This window comes from Seriola aureovittata, chromosome 7 (assembly GCF_021018895.1).
Source record: "Seriola aureovittata isolate HTS-2021-v1 ecotype China chromosome 7, ASM2101889v1, whole genome shotgun sequence".
NCBI classification, from domain to species: domain Eukaryota; kingdom Metazoa; phylum Chordata; class Actinopteri; order Carangiformes; family Carangidae; genus Seriola; species Seriola aureovittata.
In genome coordinates, this window is record NC_079370.1 from 10,873,632 (window position 1) to 10,891,852 (window position 18,221).

At 46.6% G+C, this 18,221-nt stretch overlaps 1 protein-coding gene across 4 annotated transcripts; it reads right to left on the reverse strand.

Annotated features, from left to right (window-relative positions):
• Positions 1–4,397: 4,397 nt before the first annotated feature.
• atn1 (atrophin 1) lies at positions 4,398–16,243 on the reverse strand. Of its 4 annotated transcripts, none has more exons than XM_056380176.1 (10): positions 15,976–16,243; positions 13,871–14,007; positions 13,218–13,319; positions 12,736–12,855; positions 9,677–12,528; positions 9,291–9,507; positions 7,608–9,144; positions 6,512–6,655; positions 6,132–6,312; positions 4,398–5,186 (listed from the first exon to the last, which is right to left on the reverse strand). In XM_056380176.1, exons 2-10 carry the CDS (start codon positions 13,895–13,897, stop codon positions 5,153–5,155), a joined length of 5,214 nt encoding a protein of 1,737 aa, XP_056236151.1. In that variant the 5' UTR covers positions 13,898–14,007; positions 15,976–16,243; the 3' UTR covers positions 4,398–5,152. The 4 variants fall into 4 exon arrangements, with proteins under 4 accessions (XP_056236151.1, XP_056236149.1, XP_056236150.1 ...); XM_056380174.1 differs by having other exon boundaries at positions 6,488–6,655; XM_056380175.1 differs by having other exon boundaries at positions 7,608–9,147.
• Positions 16,244–18,221: the final 1,978 nt, after the last annotated feature.

The following is an 18,221-nucleotide window of genomic DNA, read 5'->3' on the forward strand; positions in this document are numbered from 1 at the left end:
TGTTGAACTGGATTATTATTTCAGGCTACACTCACTCACTGGAGAGAGATTTTTTTTTTGAGAGCACTCATGTACATACAGGTGCTCTGTGCAGTAAACCACTTGTGACAAGTGTGCGGAGTAGACAATTAAAATGATGACACAATATCTCTTTGACATTGAAAATGTGGATTAGAATAAAGCTGAATTATGTGCTGGGGCTCAGCTCCAAATCATGTGTGTAAACTGAAGTACGAGAGTGGTGCTCTGACCAGATCTGTCTTAACTCGAATATACTGTACAAAGAAGGTTTATAGAGAGAGGTTATAATATAATGTAATTTCACCACCCACTCTGTTGTTTGGTTCGTTTTTGAGAAGGTTTCCAAATCTCCAAAAGAGCAATGTGCTTCCCATTAACTCAGCGGCCAAAGGGCTCCTTCACTCTTTGTTCCCATTAAATGGGTACACAATGTTTCAGGTATCTGTGGAAACAAAAATTACAAATATTTTTTTTGTTGGAACATAGCCTGGCATTATTTGAAAAAAAGCAAAGATGGCTTGAATTTGAGGTTTCCTTTTTCATTTTGTTTGGTAGGTCACATTTTATAAAGATGGAAAAAATAAAGAATAAATAAAAAGAATAATAAAGAATATTGTTTTGTGCAAATTATAAACTTTTTAAACCAGTTTTTAAAAGAAAAACATTTCATCATTCATGCCAACACACCTGACTGGTAACACCAGGCCTGTGTGACTGATTGATTTTATTATCCTGTATGTCATAATAATATAATAGTTATATATATAATACTAATTTAAAATCTTGACTTCACTGCACTAGACAGTATATGAATAGAATAGTGCTCATTTAGACCGACTGTGAATGAATTTATCAGAATAAAAATCCCTCTTTTCTTTATTGGTGCTGCCATCACCCTCAACATGAATCCAGTGGTAAACCATGACATAAATACTATTTCATGTCCAGCTCCTACCATCTGCAATAACAACGCGCTCTTTCCACCACATTCAAGTCCAACGTTGTGTTTGATTCAACAGAAGCTTTACCACAATGAATCATCTTCACAGTGATGAGTGAGTTTTTAATCCTTCTCTTTGTCTGACAAGACAAAGCGTATGGCATTTGCTAGATGTTGGGGAGGGGAAACACCTTGGACAGATGTTACTATGTTGGAAAGACTATCCTCGCTCAGCTTACTTTGTACCTCTGACACCCATCAAAGACAAGAATAACTTGTAGGGGCAAATAGTGGAGGAGACATAGGGCGAGTGAATTTAAAATGGGATCTTTCACACAGTGTGAAACAGAGACCATGACCTCTTCTCCAACTGTAGTCATCACCTCCTTTTGTCAAACAGCTGCTGTATGAAGGTAAATAGGTGGACAGGCTCCTCATGGACCTGCTCTTTTCACCCCACACCTCCGCTGGTTTCCATTTATTAATCAAATCATGGTCTGTTTTAAAATATTGGATACCAGGTAATGCGATGTTACTGGAGTCAAGAGTGAAATCTCTCCATCTTCAGTCCTCACCGGACCAGTTTCAATCATCCTAGCTGCTGAGCTGCTGTGGATGCTGGTAAACTGCCGGCAGCAAGCTGCACCTACCCTGGTGTGTAGTGGAAGGAGGCAAAACGCTCTCATCCGTTTCTGGCTCTGGTCACCCACATGTCGTCTACAACCTCTTAAAGATGCTCAGCAGAGCCTCAAGATGATCCTCTGGGATCCTGTTCTCCAGGCTGGAATGGAGTGAGCAAGAGGTCAGAAGAGATTGATTGTCTGGGTGAGGGGAGGTGAAAGAGGCAAGAGACTCTGTTCTCAGTCGGCACTTGTGCCACTTTGCTGTTTGTCTGCTGCTGCTGCTGCTGCTGCTGCTGTGGGCTTGGATGGCACTCCTGCAGATGAATGAGATGTTGGGGATTTGCTAAAGTTTCATTGACCAGGGTAAGTATCCCTTCGTGCAGGTTTCAGCATCACTATGAAGATACTCTAGCTCTACTTCAGGACTATGAGTGGCATTGGAAAATCATTCTGCATCTAATTAAATTAAACAAACAGAGGAGCTCCAGGGTAAGACTGCAACAGCAAACCTGGAGTTGATGATCTGAAGCCCTGGTAGAAGAGTGGCAGTTAGTGTGTGAGCAGGAAATAAAATGGACCACAAGACAAGCAGAGCAGCAGCCACGGGGGCACTGGGCAGGTGCAATAAAGGGTTAAGTGGTGGTCCCAGGGCACAAACTTTATGAGGTATGACAGCTCCAGTGGGATGAGAGAGACGGCCGTGGAGCAGATGCAGCAGCTCCAAGACGCAAAAAAGTGTGTTAAAACTGTCTGTCACTGGCAAAACCGAGCTTGAATGAAAAGGAAAAGTATAGAGAAGATATTTTGCTGGAGGGAGCAATGGGACGGGGACCAAACCAAATTAGTCTCTGCGCTGTGCTCAAACTCAAACATAATATATATGACAGCGTAGCTTGACATAGTCTGCGGCACCATTTGGAAGTCAGCGCGTCACATTTTAACTTTCTGCCCGAACGTGTCTCTGTGAATGTTTTCCTTGATTAATGACACAGGGGAAAGTTAGAGCTTCCAAAGCGCTATTGTTGTTACAGTGATACACACGTGACTTTACGTACGCATTGTTCTGCTACACACTCATCAGCAGCTGCAAAAGGCACACAACAATAACCAGACACACAGTATGCACCAGCATGCCAAGTACACTTATTTGAGTGTTGAAGTGAAGGAATACATTTCATTTGGGGAACGTGTTTATTAGACTTACATGACTCTTCTTCCATTGTAATTAAGTGAGCTAATTGAAACCCTTACATTGAAGATAAAAGTGGTCCCTGATTAGATGAGAGTGTGACTTTAATCATCATTTAATAAAAGAAGGGTGTTGATCTGTGGCTTTGTTTGTTTAATCTACTCAAATTGTTAACACATGTGGGACCAAAAGTGCTGGCAAATTGTTCTTTGTAGGATTTTCAGTCTTGCTGCTGCCTAGACTGGGGCCTGCTATTAATGACAGTGTAGTTAAATTCATAAACCACAGAGATATGCTCAGAAACTCTGTGATTTAAACGTTACCTGACACTTGGCATCAATCTGATGCACCAAACTCCTCGTATCTGCTACTAGAAAGTAGGTCAATATGAAAGAATAAGAATTATTTGCAGTTATTTGTCCTAGATTTGAAAACAACAGCTGCTGATAATAACCTTTATTTTGCATCTAAAACATCAAAAGTTCATCAAAACAGCTGAAGGGGCTGTAGTAATAAAACCAGGTCTATATAAAATGTGGTGTTCATATTAATGTCTTTCATCTTTCATCCACACCTTTCACAACGTCCTCACCCACCCTGAGAAAAGGACTGATGAAGTGCTAAGAATATCGCCCAGATGTGATGTCACCAGAGGGGAAAATCAGATTTGTCCTGCTGGAAGATACTTTACATTATGTTGACATACTTACTCAAGGTGACTTTTAATGACACCCAACCTACATAGCAACTCATAGCAAGCATGCCCTGTACGGTACGTATTCTATACACTGTAGCACGCCTCACACCCAGTATCACTATCGTGTCTGTGATGGTTCTCACAGATGAGGCTATCAATCAATGTCACATCAGTATGAAGATTTTTTTTTTATTGCATAAAAGAAAAAGGATGCAGACTTTAGACATTAAGGACAATCTTGTAAGGCAATATAAATGGTCAGAGTGCGTCACTGTAATGAAAATTTAAGGCTGCAAGAAAGTTTGTTAACCCAAGTCCTACACGTCCCCAAGCCTGCGAGGCGGCAGTGGTTCTGTCTTTGAACGTGAAGGCAGTATTCACTGATCCGTATCCGTTTGAAGGAGATTCCTCCAGCCGGACACGGTGAGAACACACACACACACACACACACACACACACACACACACACACACACACACACACACACACACACACACACACACACAGCCCTGAGCCTTCAGCAGCGTCCGTAAATCACACTCTCACAGCTCCTCCTCTCCCGCTCTCCTTTTCATTTCTCTCTTTTATACATATTTTTTTTCCTTTTCTTTTCTTTTCATTTTTACAGTGCAGTAAAGGAATGCTCGCTCTACAGGGTGGCTGGTGTTCACTGGAGCAACTCAACTCCCGTATCTCACACTCATCCCATGTGTCTCCTATTAGCTACACTCACCAAAAAGAAAGAAAGAAAGGAGTCAGAGAGAGAGGGAGTGAGAGAGCGAGAGAGTGAGGGGGGAGGGGGAGGAGAGTGAGGAATTTGATATGCTTTGTGCATGAGTGACTTGTATAAAACAAAGACAGGGCAAATAGTCTGAATGTATGTAAGGGGGGGGTTGTGCACATATGAATACACAAGAGACTAGCAAAAAAAGATTATAATTTATTTCCAGATTTTTTTGCCTTCATTTGCATCTTGTTTCACAAGTTAAATCGAAAATAAAAAATAAAAATAAAAACTGCCTGCCATACCATGAAAATGTAAAAAAATAATACAAATAATATGTACTGTATATATAATTATATCATTATCAACAAACAGACAACATTAATCATAATAACAATACTATTGATCATAAACATAACATAACACTAAATTGCTGGTCTCATGCATATAGAACACCCCTCAGATACAAAAGAGGGGGTGATTACTAAAAATAGAACCAAAAGTTCCACCAGTTCGGATTTAAGCGCCTAGCTACATGCAATGACATAAAAGAGACTCATGTACACATTCCTTCTGGTAAAAGTATTTTACACATACTGTACTTCACTATAGCCGCCCCCATCTAATATACTGTACAGAGCACGATACAAAACAGGACTGGAGTTCAAGAACATTATGCAGGGAAGCGCTGGAGTCTGGATCTTCACCGTGGTGCAGTTAGCAGGGACTGTGTGTAACATTTTCACATCCTCCTCCCTCCCTCCTTTTTTTTTTTTTTTTTTTTTTAATCCTTCAAAAAAATCTTCTTGTTTTCTTCAGTGAATTCCCTGTCCTTTAGTCCAGCTTTTGTTTTGAGTCTTTGTTCCTTCAGTGCTTTTGCTTTGCTTTATTTGTTTAAGTTTGCACACACATTCTCCCTCGGTTGTCTCCATGCTGCTCTTCGTTGTGCCCCCCCCCCTCACAGGGTCTTGTCACTCTCTTTCTTCAGGTGACTAAAAGGTCAAAGGAGAAGCCATGTTAGAGGGCGGGATTCAATTACAGTACAGAATTACATGTTAATGCTTTCATTCCCGGAATAACATCTGTTATGTAACATATACGTTGATACATTTTAAAAGCGTTATTTGACTCCATAGTTTGTATTTTATAGGATTCAAATAGGAAACACTTCCTGAGCTACACAGCCGAGCTACCTGTCATAGCTGAGATGCAAAAGGATTTTGATCAACAAATCAAATCTGTTAAATGTCAGTATCACTAACCTACATTCCTGTCCTAGCTCACTGATATTTACTTGCAGGGATTGGTACTTAGTTTATTGGAAAAAGCTCCAAAGACACAACACATCCCTTAGATTAGAACAGTCAGTCAGATGCAGTCACCGAACATGTCGATACCCAGGCTGTTTGTCGGGTTTGGTTATTTTCCAATGTGATTTTATTGAGAAAAATCTCTCTTTCTTTGCAAATCAGTTGTTGCGAGCAGATTTTTCCCATGAACTACATTAACATGGTTACACAGAACATATAGCTTTGGGTCTCAGGTCATGTTTGGGGACCAGGTTCAGCCAGGTGAGACCTTTAAGACACTGGGTTGAGTTCTCAGTTTTGGGGCCACACCAACAGTGTCCAGAACATTAGCGATTAATCAATTGTTCAAGTTTTTAGTAAAAATGTAATTTACTGTACACAACATTTTCTGCTTCCACCTTCTCAAATGTGATGATTTACTGCTTTTTTTTTTTCATTGCGTGTTGAGACCTTGGGACTTGGGAAGCTGTGACGGGCATTCTTCACTATTTTCTCACATTTCATCGACAGTTAATTGAAAAAACTGTCAACTGATGAAACCAACAACTGTTGTCTCACACAACACATTCAATCTCTTCTGCACTAACGCTGGCATTTACACTGGACACACACACAAAGCCTCCTTACCTGTAATACTCGTCCTGGGTGAGGGAGTGGTGGTGGTGGTGATGGATCCACTGTTGTTCCAGGGCCAGTCTCTGGATCTGCAGCTCTGCGCTCTGGGCCTGCTGCATGGCCTGGAGCTGGTGGGCTGCTGACATGGGACCAGTGAGAGAGGACGGCTGGGGCAGGTCACGGAAAGGAGCACCTGTCAACAAAACGGGGTGGAAGAGAGGAGGCGCATGCAGGGACACAAAAGGAAACGGAAGAAAGAAAGGAAGAAAGAAAGAGCACCATGGTCAATCATCATTATCATATTAAAAACGTATCTTCAAAATCTTTCTGCACTGTGGAGTTTTTAGAGAAAAAAACTGAACGAGTACATGGACGAGGAGCCTTCTCCTCACCGAACAGCTGTTGGCGGAGCACCTCGCTGTCAGTGAGGGGGTGAGCCAGGATGGGAGTGCCTAGTGTGGCTCCTGGGTATGGGAGGCGTGCCAAAGGAGACCCCGACGCCAACGGGTCCATCAGGGGGTGAACCCCGCCCGCCGCTGGATGCCAATGATGTAATAGGAAATACAGGAGAAATTTAATATGAGTCAAAGCATCAGCGTGAGTTCAAAACAAATGATGACAGACATAGAGAGACATTGTCGTTTCATTCTAGTCACATCGGAGTTTAAGTATCAACCGAAAACCTGATTAAGTGCGATTAAATCACAGAAGTCGTTTTTTTGTGTGAATACGGACATAATAGCTTTTGCCAAAGTGGCCAATCAATGCACTGCATGAACAGTGATATAAGTGGAAAAGAGTTTTCAATGACACATGGTGCTTTGGGAGAAATGTTAATCCTCCACATGTAAGAAGTTAATTTAATGTCTCAGTGAAAACTATGACCCATCATCACTTGAAATTACAGAAAACCTGTATTCACTGATGAACTTACATTAATACAAAAATGATTTATCGGAGCTAAAGGATAAGGCTGGTGTTATTCTTGAGTTCCTCTCATGAAAAGCCCTGTCTGTGGCAAACAGACCGACAAGTTTTAGTAATCTCCTAAAACAGCTGGGCACTGTAGTTTTCAGCAAACCTAACACAAACAGGAATAAACAGTGCATTCGTCTGGGACTGCTTTCAGGTGCGGATTAAGACGCATTTAGTGTGTCCATCCCACAAACCCAAGGACACTGCATTATGGTGTGTGTTAGATTGACTCAAAATAAACTACAATACTAATGTTCATCTCACAGAGGAAATTTGAACAGGAAATTAGTGTGGCTCTTAGATTCATTTTTAATTGTTTCTGGACAACAGTGGACGTCTGTGGTCGACAGAATATCACCGGCCTTGTCCTGTAAGTTTTTAGTATAAAAATCTTGCATGCATGAAATCTGTAAAAGGAATTCTTGACAACATAATGTTTTCAGAGTAACACATCTGTGTAATCCCGAGGCAGCTGATAGTGACAATCACAGCATTGTTAGTAGCAGTGGGTACCTGTGTCTTGCTGGTGCAGGTGAAGATGTGAGTGGATGTGTGAATGCTGGTGATGATGAGGCGTCACATTTAGCATCTGAAGACGTCCCAGATTCTCTCCTCCACCTCCTCCACCTGTTCCTCCTCCACTTCCCCCTCCTCCTCCACCGCTTCCTCCCCTTTCTCTCTCCCTCTCTCTTTCTCGCTCTCTGTCCCCAAAGGCCGGCAAAGCTGCTCGGTCTCTCTCCCTCTCCCGCTCTCTTTCACCACTCCTGTCTCGCTCATAAGAGGCGGGTGAGCGAGTGGGAGTGGGGTAGGCCTCGGGGGGAGCGGCTGGGGCAGGGGCTGGTGGCAGATGAGAGGACAGGGAGCTGGGGAAAGAAGAATGGGGGACTGGGTGATGAAGTGAGGCGGCGTTGGAGGTCGGTGGAGCGGATGGAGGAGGAGCTGGGGGTGGAGCGGCAGGGGCTGCTGGGGCTGGGGGGGCTGCAGGTGGCGCAGATGAAGGGTGAGAGGGGAGTGAGGGCGGGAGGAGGGATGAAGGGGGTGGATTGGACAGGGACTGCGGGGCAGGAGGGTTGGGAGGTCGAGTTACTGGAGCCAGGGTTGGGTTCTGGAGGTGTGGAGGGCCAGGGGGAGCTGGGGGAGGAGGAGTGCCGTATAGTGACACCTCATTAGCCCCCCCTGCACCTCCTCCTAGGAGCAGGGAGTGTGCATGGGCATGGGCATGGGCATGGGCATGAGCATTGGCATGGGCATGGGCATGGGCATGTGCATGGGCATGTGAATGTGAGTGGGCCAGAGCAAGAGCTGCAGGATCAGGTATGGACCCTGGTGGATAAACACGCTCATCACTCTTAAATTCAAATCCTTGCTTCATTCGATCTCGATGTGCAGCCACTGCATGAGGAAAGCCGACTCCTCCTAACCCTGCACCCCCAATCCCTCCAGGTACTGGGCCTCCTGCCACCCCGGGGTGACCGCCAACACCTGGACCACCTTCAAGGCTGCCACCATACAAAAAGCCCAAGATGGCTGCTGCTGTAGCAGCATCAGTAGGCAGGTGGTGCGGGTGGCCTAAAGCATGATTTTGGAACTGAGGAAGGAAGAATGATGGGTGGACATGGGGATGGCCATGGTGGACTTGTTGGTGGTGTGCCTGGGCACGACTTGCTGCCCCGAGGGGAGACATAGCATGAGGGCGAGCGTACTCGCTCAGGGTTCTCAGTGCCGGGGTGTCCGGCCCCAGGTAGGGACCTCCTAAACCTATTCCCAGGGCCCCCTGTGGGCCTCCAACCACTGCTGATGCCCCACCCATGGATGGCAGCAGGAGGGAATGGGGGATAGAGTGAGAGAGGGTGGGGTGGAGATGGTGTGCCGGAGGAAGGTGAGCATGCGGATGTGAGGGATGATGCTGGGGGTGAGGGGGGGCATGGGAGACAGGGTTGCCTGAGGAAGAAGAGGAGGAAGATGAAGGGTCAAGGATGATAGAAGACGAGGAGGGAAAGAAGAGGGAGGAACCCTGGCGACCCCCTCCAGCGGCGCTGACATCCTTCTGCTGCTGCAGAGAAAGCAGGAGGAGACAGTAAATCACATCTGCCCTGATCTGCTTTAACCCCCCACCCATTAAAATGATCACTTTAATCTACATCAAATCCATAAAATCTGACACGCTACATTATTATCACACTCAAATGTGCACACCTGTAGATGTCGATCCAGTTCCCTCTCACGCTCACGCTCTCTCTCTCTCTCCCTCTCTTTTTCTCTTAGGTCTCTGGCCCGCTGCTCCACCTCTCTGCGGGCCCTTTCGATCATCTCATTCCTCTTCTTCCACAGTTTGGAGCCGTCCAACGGGACAAAGAGGACATCACTGCGGGCACAAGAGTTCCCGCTGCCGCGGTCAAGGACCTTGTGAAACCTAGACACATGAGACACAGCAGTGTGGTACATCATTATTACAGCCATCAGGAGTCAGGATTGCTGTCATAAAAATCATCATTACTGTTAATTACAACTGCTCACATAGAGAGGGACTGAACACAGTGATGCATTGGCAATCTCAGTTAGGATGATGATGATGACTTTACCGTGCTGATTGGCTGGCGTGGATGGGAATGTCAACAGGTTTGGGCTCAGGAGACGGGCTTCTTAACATCGGTGGCGGGCTTTCACTCTCCTCCCTTTCTTCTATTGGTTCTTCCTTGATGACAGGTGTGGGAGGCGGGCACGAATCTGAATGTCCGTCTCCACCGGGGAGTGAAGAACTGGAGGCAGGGGTGGAGATACTGTTGTTGTTGGCAGAGTTACTAAGAGGTGGAGGTCCTTTCGACACATTTTGAGGTGAGAGTGACTGCGAGTTGGTATTGCTGCTGTTGGGTGCACTATTGTTGCTATTGCTGTTGGCCATGTTACTGCCGCTGTTTCCATTGGAGTGGTACGATCCACTGAACGGAGGGTGGCTGTTCAAATTGCCATGGAAAGGGGAGGGGCGACATCCAGGTGAACAGCTGGATGACACACCTGGCCCAGGAAGTGGCATGTTGGGTGCCGAGGACGAGCCGGGCGGAAAAGATGAGAAGCCTCCCATCTGATTGGTGGACGGGCTGGGTAAGGGAGATAGAGGTGTTGGAGGAGTCTGGGCAGAGGACTGGTAGTGTGGGGGACGTACACCGGGTGCCATACCTGATGGAGGTGGCTGGGCGTGGGAGGTTTGAGGTGGGGCTAGAGAGGACTGAGGTGGTGGTGGGGGGTAAGGAGCATTCGGAGGGTGTACATGATGGCTGGAAGAGGAGGAAGGAGAGAGTGCAGGAGGTTGGTTTGGGCCTCCACGGTTTTGGTACAAAGCGGACTCTCGTAGGTTTGAGTCCCTTTCTCTGTCTCTGGATGCGGACTGGTAGTGGGGGTGAGATGGGTGGGGGTGTTGGGATCCTCCAGGCCCTGAATACTCTCGTCCCAGGTTCGGAGTGACACCAGGGGAGCTGAGGTACTCTCGATTTGTGCCAGCGGAAGGAGGCGCCCCTGCAGGAAAGTCTTTTCCTCCAGTGGGAGGATACTCTCTGTGAAAGTGGTCAGCTCCAGAGGAGGGGGTTTGCGCCTGGTCCATGGGAGGAGGGAAGTCTCGGTTGGATGAGTTCGGGGGATGTGGGTGGGGGTGTGGAGGCAGGGAGGAATGAGACGGGTGGCTGGGGTTGTTTTGGGGTGATGCAGGTGGGTCTCGGTTCAGCATGGGGGTGACAGGTAGCCCGCTGGTTGAACTTGGAGGGTTTCCCTGGGGGATGGAGCTATTGTTTGGGTTACTGTTGCCTACAACCTCTCTTGTCTGGCCCCCAAACTCACCCCATCTGCCTCCATCTTTGTCTCTGGGATGCCCCCCTCCAGCTCCATTGGGGCCAAAGTCTCTACTCTGATTTTGGTTTGGCAGAGGAAACTCCCGTCCTCCTTCACGTTCCCTTTCCCTTTCTCGATCCCTGTCTCTGAAAGCCGGACCAAAGTCTCTGCGTTCAGGACCCAAGTTAGGTCCATCTCTCCCAGAACCACCTTGGAACTCCCGGTTCTGACCCACTGGTAGACCCCCAAACTCCCTGCCTTGGATGCTGTTGGGTCCACCCATCCCACCACAAGCACTATTACTATTACCCCCACTACTATTGTTGCTGCTGTTGCCAATGGGAGCAGAGAACTCCCTGTTGATCTCCCTCCCCCCACACTCCCCCCTCACTCCCCTCTCCCTCTCTCCTGCAGCCCCCCTCTCTCTGTCCCCTCCCCCTCCGGCGTACCTGGGAAGGTACTCCCTGTGGGGGTGAGGGTGAGGATGGGGGAGGTAAGAGGGGTGGGAGGAGGAGTGGCGAGAGGACGGAGGGTTGTAAACAGAGGGAAGTTGCTGCTGCTGCACTGGGGGCTGGTGCTGTGGTTGGTGCGGGTGGTGGTTGCCAGGGTAACGGGTGTAGCCCCAGCTCCCCTGGCAACCAGTAGCTGTGCCACCCTGCCAGCTGGTGGAGCTGTAGTGGTGAGGGTGGGTGGAGGTCTGGGTCTGAGGCTGGGACTGGGACTGTGGCTGGGGGCCGGTCTGTGGCAACAGGGAAGGAGGAGTGGACTGCGCCTTGTCCAGGAGTTTATCTGCTTTTTCTATTTTGTCTCTTTCTGTCTTAACCTCAGCGGGCAGGTTTTGTCCCCCGAGCTCCAAGGGCTTCAGGGCAGGTGGAGGAGGAAGAGGAAGGGGCAAGGAGTGGGGAATGTTGGGGCTGTTATGGGAGAAGTCTCCTCCCGAGATAGTTGTCTTGTTCACACACTGTGTGCTGGCTTTGGAATTCATTCTGTTGCCACTAAGAGCACCATCAACACCCGTCGGTCCACCATACTCAACTTTACACATCAATTTGGAGTCCAGGGAGAAATAGGACTTTCTCCCACTATTGCTGTCATTTGATGAATCCCCTGCTCCACGGAGAGAGGGAGTCAGACCGGAGGAAGAGCATGGAGTGGAGGGGGGCTTAAGAGAAGGACAGTCTTCAATTCTTGCATCCACATCCCGCTTCTCTCCATCTCCACAGGACTCCTCCCCTCTCCCCTCTCGGAGCAATCTCCTATCCTCTCCTGCCACCTTCCCTGCTCCTCCTTCCTTTCCTTTCTCCCGTTCCCTCTCTCCTTGCTTTGGTGAATCGGGGCCATCGGAATCAGAGTCCAGGCTACCCAGAGGGGAAGCGGAGAGACTTGGGGATGAGGAACGATTGTCCTGGTCTATATCCCGCCCGCTGCTCAGGCTGCTGCTGCTATTGGCCAGGCTCCCTACAACTGAACTCCTGCTGCCCTGGGATTGGCCATCTTCGTTGTCACTCTCACGGGATTGGCTGGCAACTGAGGTTGGAGGTGGGACAGTGGAAGGTGCCGAGCTGTCAGTCGAGTGTGTTGATGTTGGAGGGTTTGGGGTAGAGACCGAATCCTGACAAGAAAAGATCATTTGTGGATGAGGTGCAAATCTACATTTTAAGAATGTGGTAATACTGGTGTATATACATATTCATATATATATATGCAGGAGCCCAACTACAACTCTTAATAGCTTAGACAGTGCCTTCTGAACAGTTTAGCTGAATCAAAGCTTTATAATTGGTCTTTACATAACAGGTTGATGAAATGTAACACAAACCTGAACTTTCTGCCTCTTTGGAGGAGACACAAGTTCCTCCCCCTCACTCTCTGATGAATCATGCCCTTGTGATCTGCGACTGAAGCGATTTCCAGCCAATTCCTCAACAGCACCTCTTTGCTAAAACAACACAAGACTTTAAACTCTGTGGAGATGCTTTTGAATCTCTAATAGGCCTATGTCTGTTTTTAGAACAAAGCCACACTTGCATGCACACACGCAAAACATCAGTGTCAAACACAAGACATCAAAGATTTCAGAGTGGTAAGCTGTAAAACACACTATCGAACAATACTGACACTGCAAGGGTCTGTGGCAATCACACTGATGACTCATACACTGACAGCACACACACACACACACACAATTCAATAGAGACAGTTCTTTATTGGTAATGACTCTCGTACTTGCATGCACACACACAAACTTATGGAGAAAACAACGACAGGATAGAATGAGAGACAAAGGAGGAAGGCTCTAACCGGCTGTCTGTCGTTGCGTTCAGGGCGAGTGGGGCTGGGGTGCGGGCGTCTACCCCTTCTCTCCTCACTCGCCCCCCGCCGTCGCCCACTGCGCATGGGCATCTGCAAAGCCCAAAGTCCATCGAAAGAGGAAAATATGGAAGGGAGGGGAAAGCATTGAACGTTAAAACAAGGTACGGTCAGAGGAGCGAGGAGGTATGCAGAGAGAAATGAGGAGATGCGTTGATTGTAGAGAAGATAGAGTTAATAGTTAGAGTTAATACAAGAAAAGAAAGTCAAGTTCGTGCAGTTCAAGGTGGAATGTGGCAGGGGCAACAACAAGTGGAGAATAAAAAGGAGAGGGCGGTGAAAAGAAGAACAGGCCATAACAGAGTGAATGCAGGGCACAGAGAGGAGGGAGAAATTGTAAGTAGAGGAAAGAATAAAGTATAAACATGGAATCTGCCTTTTTAGACCACATTACTGCATCTCACAACCAAATAAATAATTTACATCTTAGTCACCCTGTCTATTTTGAAATATTATCACATGCTGAACTAATTACGATGTAGTCACACTGCCAAATGTGCTACACACAAGAATTAGGCAGGTACACAATCCCTGACATCACTGTCAAAAAAAAAAAAAAAAGAAGGCTTAGGCCTTGCTCATACCGATTCTTTGTGTGTCCGTGTTTTCATTATTTCTTCTTTATAACGTCCATTTTACAACACAAGCCATTGCAGGGACTGAACTGGTTCCTGTTGCTTACTGACTGGGCTGTGTGTTATACCATGAGAGCTACCAAAACCTGCAAAGAAGCATAAACAAAGAAGGTTTTATTCAGTCTTTATCTGCATGGAAATCCCACAGACCGACCTACAATGATTTGCTAAAAGACATTAGTTCATGTAAGGATGCAGTAACAAACAATATTGTTCGCTATCTGCACTGTGGAGTGTGGAATTTGTGACACAGTGAAAACATCTGAGTTTACAACAGCTAAAGCACAGTTACAGCATTTAAATTCCCAGCATGCTTCACACTGTATCGACACAACTGCTTTTCACTGCGCTCAAAGCAGTCTCCTTTCTGTCTTCTGTTTTCACCACAGCAGCCAAAACCTACGGGCACAATAGTTTAACCCACTCACACTAACAGAATGCACGGGTTGGGGTACAGTATAATTGGGAGCTATCACACTGAAACACAGATAATAGATGCGGAGCAGCAAAAGGTGCGGACTGGTACACTGCATTTTGGATAGCAGTCTGCAGAAGACAGAGAACTCCAGCAAACATCTTGGGAATATGGGGCCACACCCCCACCCTCCCCCCCTTTCCACCTTCGCCACAACAGCCCAAACCCACAGCCACTTGTGGTTAACCCATATGACCTGGTTATGGCCAGCAGAATCATGCTTATTTATCCAGCCAGCCAGCCATTAAGGGAATGTACAATGTCAAGATCCTTTATCCATTTGGGTGTGCCTGACAACATAGGTGGACTACTTTGCGAGGCCTTGTCTGATCCATTCATTCATGTACCACTATGATGAAAAAATGTCTCATGTATATTGAATGAGGATATAAATAGTGCACACCGCTGTATGAGAAAAAAAAGAGAGAAAGATATATTTGGCTGAACAGTTAGCACGGCTAATGTGAGTGCACACTCTGCTGTGTAGCCAGTAAATATGTGTATATGTGTGAGTTGATTAAGCAAGTAAGCTCCTGTAAATCCTGTAGCTGCTCCACTACACATGGCTATGCATTAATTATTAGTGCATGCTGCAGTGACTGATTCAGTCTTAAGAGTAAAATTTATCAGTCACAATCACTGCACACACTTCATATGCATAATACAGAGAGATGCCACCTATATTCCTAGGCAATGCAGTGCATGTGCAGTCACCCTAATTAACATAGACATGACTAAGTTTAAAACATGAGTAGAAAACAGTCAGTGGGGTTCTGTACACATAATGCATCTCAGTTACAGGTGGTATCTACTGGCCTGTCTGTGGTCCACTGGCAGGTTCTTGACCATGGTCAGTAAACAACTGGGACACAAACACAGCACTAATACACATCAGCATTAACATCACTAGTCCCTCTGCCATGCTCTCTCTCACACACACACACACACATACACAAATACACACACACACACACACAAATACACACGCACACACATCGCACGAGCACACGCACACAGCACATGCATTATCAACAAATTGACCACTGCATGTGATGCAAAGCAGCAGCATGCAGTTGCTCTGCTTACATCACCAGCGAGCGGGCACTGCAACGACTCTTTCTTCTTTCTTCCTGCGAAATGTTATTGATACACATGCAGAGGGGGAGACCGGCCAAAGCTTGCTGCACAGCCTCGTATACGGTCTACCACGGCGGAACACAGTCCACCTATACGACGGAGGGAGTCGTGTTCAGCAGCACATACATGTTCACAATCAGAATGGATGCCTGTGCAGTGCTCTCTCTCTCCAGACGCTGCACATCTTAAAAGAAAAGATGATATGGAATGGCGAATCATGGCATTTCGCACCGGCTCTCCCTTCCTTCTCCTCGCTGGAATGCGAGTGCGCGTCGTGCACTCTGTTAACATTAATTCACCGGGACATAATTTTGCCATAACGCAGGAGTAAGATGATAATTAACGCACAAAGGAAAGAAAAAATGGGAGGGAGAGCACAAACGTGGCCAGCAGGGATAGCTCCAAATGCAGAGTATAAGCATCCATTTTTCCTTCTCCTTACCTATAATATCCAGCGATGCGTGCTCCCACTCTCACTCTCCCTTTCCTTTCTCTCCCTCTGTTTTGTCGTTTTATGTTGCGCGCTGACACGCACACCTCAGAGCCCAGGCGTCTGTCAACAGAGGCTTGTGCTGGCTCATATTGCAACGGGCTCCGATCATAACAATAATGCAGAAGAAATCTCTTTCTATTCGTTGCAGGAAAAAAACAGGGGTGCCAACTGAAGACTGTACAAATTGATGCGTACCCTCGCCTCTTCCCCACCCCCTTTCGCCCCCCTTTTTCTTTTTTTTTTTGCCCCCCCCACCCCCCTCTCCCACCCTACCTACTCCCCCTCTTCCTCTAAGACGACTTGCACTTTTTTTTTTTATACCCCTCTCCGGTCTTACAGTCACAATTTTTAGCGGAGGGGTGAGCCGGAGAGAGGGATGCACGTCGGGTGAGAGAAAGGGAGAGAGGAGAGGGCGTGATTTGCATAAGGAGAGAGAGAGAGAGGGAGGCTAGAGGAGGAGGAGGAGGAGGAGGAGGAGAAGGAGGGAGTAGTGAGGCAGGGAGAAGGAGGAAGAGAGGCGCAGAGAGAGGGCCAAAACTCTGAAGAGGGAGGGGATCAAGAGGGAGGGTCTCTCTCTCTGTCTCTGTTGCCTAGTCCCTCCAGAGTCACCTTTACTGTATGGAAAGCTCTGCTTCAGACTGAATAACTAGCTGCTCGGTTTTATCTCGCGATGAACTCTGAAGAGGCAGAAATGTCCAATAGGTCTTTGTTCTTAAAGGCTTTGACACAAGCTGATAAAGGTGGACTAAAGAGAAAACACACACACATTTAATTATATGAGCATTTCAATGACTATGTCAGCGACCTAACAAAGGAAGCTCCACTCGTTTGGAGTAATGGAACAATTAACAAACGAACAATTAAACCGTGCCCTCTGTTTTATGTGTCTGTCCAGCAGTTCCCTGTCCGTCTGTCTGTCTGTCTGACTGTCTGTCTGTCTGTCTGTCTGTCTGACTGACTGTCTGTCTGTCTGTCTGCCTGTCTGACTGGGAAAAGCTTGCAGCGGTGTGTCCAGTCAAGCGGCTCTGCAGACCTCCTCCTCCTCCCCTCTCCTCCCCTCCGCTCCTGTCGTTCTCTCTCTCTCTCCCCTTCACGCAGCCCCCTGTCCCGTCTCCTATTGTGTGGTAACCATGGCAACCCGGCCGGAGACTGTGCCCCGTGCGCCTGCGCGGCTCCAACCTTCCTTCATCATCCTCCTCCTCATCATCACCAGCAGCAGCGGCCCCGGCACAGACAGGAACTCACCCTCCGAAGCCCTCATCGTCGCGCTCGCGCTCCCTCTGCTGCACGGTTTGTGTAAAACTGTGAGCGCGTGCAGCTGCTAATTGATCTGCAGAAGCCGCGCGGCAACGCTTCTGTGTTGTTTACAGGGCTAGGTGTGTATGGCGAGTGGATAGTGCCAATTCAAGGTTTACCAATAAAAATGCATTTCAACTTTACATTAAAATGTCTATGATTCATTGATTGTTTAATTTGCCACATTAGCATATTCACATTTTCCAATACTACCATTGATTAGTATTAATTACATTACTGATTTCATCAATGTATTTATTTATCTTCTTTTCTCATTTTATGTCCTCATTAGACTATGCTTGGTAGTTGAGTTAACCTCATTTTATTTAAACTTTACATACTTAGTTTACTCACTGATGTGGGGAAGAAAATACTGCCAGTTTTATACTGCATAATGAGTTCTTGTTGTTTAGTCTAAATGTTGAATATTTTGTTGATATTACTTATAAATTGTACATTTAGTTTTTCCTGTTCTCTGTTGTGCTTTTTTTTGTCTTGTGATGCTTTTCTTTGTCACTTTACTTTTCAGTGTAAGTAAAAATCCTTGAATCCTGTTATGTGTTCCTGTAAGTCAGTTTATATACACCTATTGTTTCTTAGTGTATGGATTAAGCAGATAATGATGATAATGATGATAATAGCATCTACACTCCTCAATCAATGCTTTGTGTTTGTCAGCTGATTATAGAGTCAGTATTTTGGGCTGTGATTTTACTGGACAACCACCAACACCACAGATTGCTCCTCGCTGATAATATAGACATACTATAATGCTCCTGTGATATATCAATTAGTAAAATCTAACTGATACAAAAATCATTACGTTTGATGAAATATATGTTTGGAGGCCATGCATGATTGCTATTGGTCCTTTTAGTCTGCAGCATGCTTGAACTGTA

Coding starts and splice junctions, on each gene's coding strand:
- atn1 (XM_056380172.1), bottom strand. CDS start 13,897: ATGAAAACACGGACACACAAAGAATCG. Junction 12,856..13,217: donor AACGCAACGACAGACAGCCG/GTTAGAGCCTTC, acceptor GTGTTGTTTTAG/CAAAGAGGTGCTGTTGAGGA. Junction 5,187..6,131: donor ACCCAGGACGAGTATTACAG/GTAAGGAGGCTT, acceptor TTGACCTTTTAG/TCACCTGAAGAAAGAGAGTG.